The 4,728-nt window shown below is 27.4% G+C and overlaps 1 protein-coding gene across 1 annotated transcript; it reads right to left on the bottom strand.

The window, feature by feature from the left end:
• Positions 1-334: 334 nt before the first annotated feature.
• Positions 335-4,032, bottom strand: DUT1 (DUTP-PYROPHOSPHATASE-LIKE 1). The gene is made up of 3 exons (XM_028250775.2): positions 3,597-4,032; positions 2,221-2,312; positions 335-784 (listed from the first exon to the last, which is right to left on the bottom strand). Exons 1-3 carry the CDS (start codon positions 3,797-3,799, stop codon positions 540-542), a joined length of 540 nt encoding a protein of 179 aa, XP_028106576.2. The 5' UTR covers positions 3,800-4,032; the 3' UTR covers positions 335-539.
• Positions 4,033-4,728: the final 696 nt, after the last annotated feature.

Raw genomic sequence — 4,728 nt, 5'->3', positions numbered from 1 at the left:
AATTTAAAATAAAATAAAGTATAAGCTTTTGCATATTTGATGTTGTTTTTGTTTTCTATTGTTATCATTTTCTATAAAACACAAGAAAAAAAGTGTATTTTAAAACTAATTCTACACAAATGAAAACAATAAAGTGTTAGTAAACTTTTTATTGTTTTTATTTCTCAACATACAAAACAGAAACAAAAACAAAGAAAATCAAACATTACTAAAAACACAAATAAACTTTGTTTCATTTTACACCAAGTGCATACATAAAAACATCCATTCTGAAAAGGAAAAAAAAAATGCATACATAAAAACATAGATTCACCAATACCTAAAAGTATAAGAGTTAATGCAATATTTTCAAATATTTTTTTCATTACTATTGACAGTGCTTACAATGTGCTTGACAAAATTACCAAACAAAAGATAACAAGCTTGTCCCATGAAGCATTCAAACCCAGTAAAGCACTAATAATGCTCATATGCAATATTGACAAAAAGCACTAGCAAAATTTGAAACCGAAGAGCCTCAATAATACAATCAAGGTGTTCTAAACGCCTGTAGATCCAAACCCTCCAGCGCCTCTAGCAGTCAAATCCAAATCATCAACCTCCACCACATCCGGCGTCAAGATAACCTGAATGATCAGCTGTGCAATCCTATCGCCAACCTTCACTTCAAAATCGGCATCTGAATGGTTGAACAAGATGACCCCTACTGGACCCCTGTAGTCTGCGTCGATCACCCCCGCCCCGACATCAATCGAATGCTTCCATGCCAAACCAGATCGTGGTGCTACAAAAACAACATGAACCCAGGTTCAAAACACAAAATCAGCACCCCATATATAGATTTATAACAGCATCTTCAATCCTTACTCTTTTCTTTAATCAATGGAAATTTAGTTAAAAGCTTGATATAATAATGTTGAAACACTTATCCTCCTTACAGTGGTGGTGTTTGGGAACCAAGTTCTCAGATTTTTTTCTCATTTTTTCCACTAAAAGACAAAAGTTTTGTAAAACCAAAAAAAATAAATACAAACAAAATATCACATCTAATCTCATAATTATTTCACTTTTTCTCTCATAAACATCACATCTAACCACAAAAAAATCTAACTATCTTCTCAAACATTAAAAAAAATTTATCTAATAATATCCTACAATTAAAAAAATCTACATAAAAACTTACTTCCCAAACACCCACACTGTATTTTGTTAGGGAATTTGAAAAAAAAAATTGAAAATAATAAAAAAAAAACGTGTATAAAACTAAATGAAATATAAATATATTTTATTTATATTTAAAATATTGTTTTCTTTTTACTTTCCAATTTTTTTTAAAAATTTCCTAACCAAACTCAATGTTAATCAAAAAAATTAAAAAAAAAATTGGAACTCATGCTATAAGAGCATTTCCAACCCATCCTACTCCAACCCATCCTCTATATCCTCCTTCATTTGGGAAGAGAATGAATTGATCCTTCAAATATAAAGGAAGGATGAAAAAATAGAAGAGACTCTAAAACACTATTCACTATATATTTCTTAATTATATTCGAAATAATTTTTAATGTGTAAATTTAATTTTTATAAAAATGACATCAATAAAAATGAATATAATATTAAATATGTTTTACCAAAATTTTAAAATTAAGTATTTATTAATGAACAAAAATTACTTTTTGATTGAAATTTGAATGAAGGAAATGAAAGTTTGTGTTTAGAGTTTAAGGCTAGGTTTGACATAACCTATATAATCCATCTTTTTATCTTTTTTCCATCACATCACCTCTCTACTTTTCTGTAGATCTTTTCGTAAAAAAACAAAAAGTGCACTTTTTTAAGACACTCCAAACCAACTCTAAATAAATGGTGACCTCCTTTATATTTACTTTTTGAATAAAAAATATTATTTACATCCTCTTAAGAAGAGGATGTGGTTGAAGATGTTCTAAACCAAACTTAACTAAAGGAACTTCAATTCTTTTACTTTTTTAAATTTCATCAAATTTGAATAAAAATATAACTAATGAAAAATTAGTAAAGAATTTGGCTTATTTTGACTCTCCTTTGATGTGATACAGATTTGATAAAATCATTAAAACACAATTTTAGTCAATTTTATCAAATTCAAATTTGATGAGAATGGAGGAAGGATTCAAAATGCTCTGAACATATACACACACGGAGAGATGGGGAGACAATAGAAAGATAGAGAGAATATACCGATCCGAGCGTATGTTCCTTGGGGTATTGCTATGCTTAGATCCGTTGGGACCAGTGCTTTTCCTCTAGCAGGTACTTTGATCTCAGTTGCGCTGAATGTAAAATTAACAACTTATTACACTCGTCGAAGACATACATATATATTAATTGATGTAGTAAAACTTTGCTTTCCTTATGTCAAAGTGATAAGTTCTATATTTTTTTGAATTAGTTTTTTAAAAAGTGATTTAAAAACTTTATTTTAAAAAAGAATCTTTATTTAATTTTTGAAAAAATACTTTATTATGAATTCAAGTGTCCTTCCAATTTAAGAAGAAAAACAATTTTCTTTTAAAAAAAAAAAATTATCACATCAAAAAATACTCTCATGTTAGTTTTAAAAAAAATTTATCCAATTTTTAAAATAACTAAACAAAAAATCTAAAATTTTAAAAAAAATTAAATTTAAGCCAAGTTTGACATCTCTTCAAAAAATTAAAAAATTATCACTATTCATCAAAAAAATATTAAAAAATTAATTTTTCACACAAAAAATATAACTCAGCAATCATGAGCAGTGCAACGTTTGTTAAAAAAAATTACACAGTTTGGATGCAATTTTCACACTGCTATTCGGCCCGTGAGAGCCCATCACGAATTCCGTTTTAATAATCTAAACCGTTCAATATATAGAACTCATCAAGTACTACATATCTGTAAAAAATCACATTGATCAAATAATTATATAATCAAATTAATTTTGTATAAAAAAAATGAATAGTGTTATAATTAATGATTGAAAAAAAAAACAAATATAATTAGATAACTATTGATATTCAATTGATGTAATTTTTTATAAATATATAATACTCGACCAATTTTACATATTAAACAATTTAGATTATTAAAATGAAACTCGTGATGATCTCCACGGGCCAAACAAAACCGTCCAGTCCAATGCTTAAAAAATAACTAATAATTTCTTACCATCAATTCGACTGTGCAAATTATAAGACTGTACAACACGCATCTCTAATTATCTTCTACACACTTTTTTATATAATTTTTTTATAAAAAGTTAAAAAATTAACCTAAATATTCATATTTTTTTTCTCAAATTTTTAATTTAAAAAAACAAAAAAAAAAATTTATTTAAGACACTTCAAACTACTCTAACAAGAACCAAACACAATAATGTAGTAATACTCGTAACAAGGAACCAATAAGATGTAGTAATACTCGTACCACTTAAATTAAATACATATTATAATATTAATTTTATTATATAAATTTTTTATTCTTAAATTGTACCTCGAGTGTGACACCGCCCACTAATACCTACAAAACGCACACAGATGTGAAGAGAGAGAGAGAGAGAGAGAGAGAGAGAGTAATACCTGGAAAGATCATAACCAACAGAGAGAGGGGAGGCTCTGGATGGAAGAACAGCTTTCTCAGAAAGCTTCTTCACTTTCAATGGCGGGTCAGAGGCGAATTTAGGGGCTGCATCTCCATGGAAGCCGTTCTGCTCAAGCTTCTTGATCTTCGGAGACGATTCTTTGATTTCGGAACCGTTGATTTGTGGGTCTTCTTGTGCCATCGCTAGGACTCGATAGCAGAGAGAGCAGAATGGGATTGAAGGGTTTAGAAGATGAAAGAGTTGGAGAGACGGATTTATAAGTATATGGAATATTTGCCCGCGTAAAATTTGTTCGATTAATGGCGCCCAATATTCCCGCCAATTATTTCTTTTGTTTTTAATTAAATTATTCTAATCAAAATGATAGAGAGTTGAATCACAATTAATCGAATCATACATAAATCCACAATTTAAATGCATCAATATATGGTCCCATTTTTTTTTTTTTTGTTATTTTATTATTTTTGGGCTAAAATTATTGTGTTTTGAATGATAGTTTGATTTTTTTTTTTAAATGTTAGAGACCTCAAAAGTTAACATGAGTGTGAAACATAAAATTTTTTTATCAAATGTCTCACATGGATGTGTGTGAACCCATATCATGTGGTTCTTACACTCATATAAGATATTTAGTATAAAAATTAATAAAATTTTTAGAATATCTAGCATTATTCTTTTTTGTAATTAATTTGATAGTTGAAAGAGAAAAAGTAAAATAATTATGATTTAAATGTGATATTTTATTTTATTAACTATTTTAATCTATTTCATCTTTATCGATTATTTTAACAAAAAAAAATAAATAAATAAACAAACAAACAAAGGAGCCTTTGTTTTTCCTTGTCTTTTTTGAGCTTTTTCTAATTAATTTTGTTGGAATTATTTACTATAAATATGAGGTATGCCATGTCCTTCTAATACATCAACATATATAATTATTTTGTTTATTATTTTTTAAATAATATAATAACGTATTCTTTATGAGTCATACAGGTTGCCAAACCTACCAAGTGGCAAACCATTTATGAAGTAAATTTTATCTAATTATTTGTAAAAACTAGCATAAAATGATATTAGTATTTAAAATATCAAAAATCAAATTAAAACAC

Source organism: Camellia sinensis, chromosome 3, assembly GCF_055761805.1.
Source record: "Camellia sinensis isolate YWXY chromosome 3, ASM5576180v1, whole genome shotgun sequence".
In the NCBI taxonomy this organism is placed as follows: Eukaryota; Viridiplantae; Streptophyta; class Magnoliopsida; order Ericales; family Theaceae; genus Camellia; species Camellia sinensis.
Note: the sequence above shows the minus strand (reverse complement) of the source record. Positions and strands in the feature narration are given on the sequence as shown.

Coding starts and splice junctions, on each gene's coding strand:
- DUT1 (XM_028250775.2), bottom strand. CDS start 3,799: ATGGCACAAGAAGACCCACAAATCAACGGTTCCGAAATCAAAGAATCG. Junction 2,313..3,596: donor GTTGGTTATGATCTTTCCAG/GTATTACTCTCT, acceptor TTTTACATTCAG/CGCAACTGAGATCAAAGTAC. Junction 785..2,220: donor AGGAACATACGCTCGGATCG/GTATATTCTCTC, acceptor TTGTTTTTGTAG/CACCACGATCTGGTTTGGCA.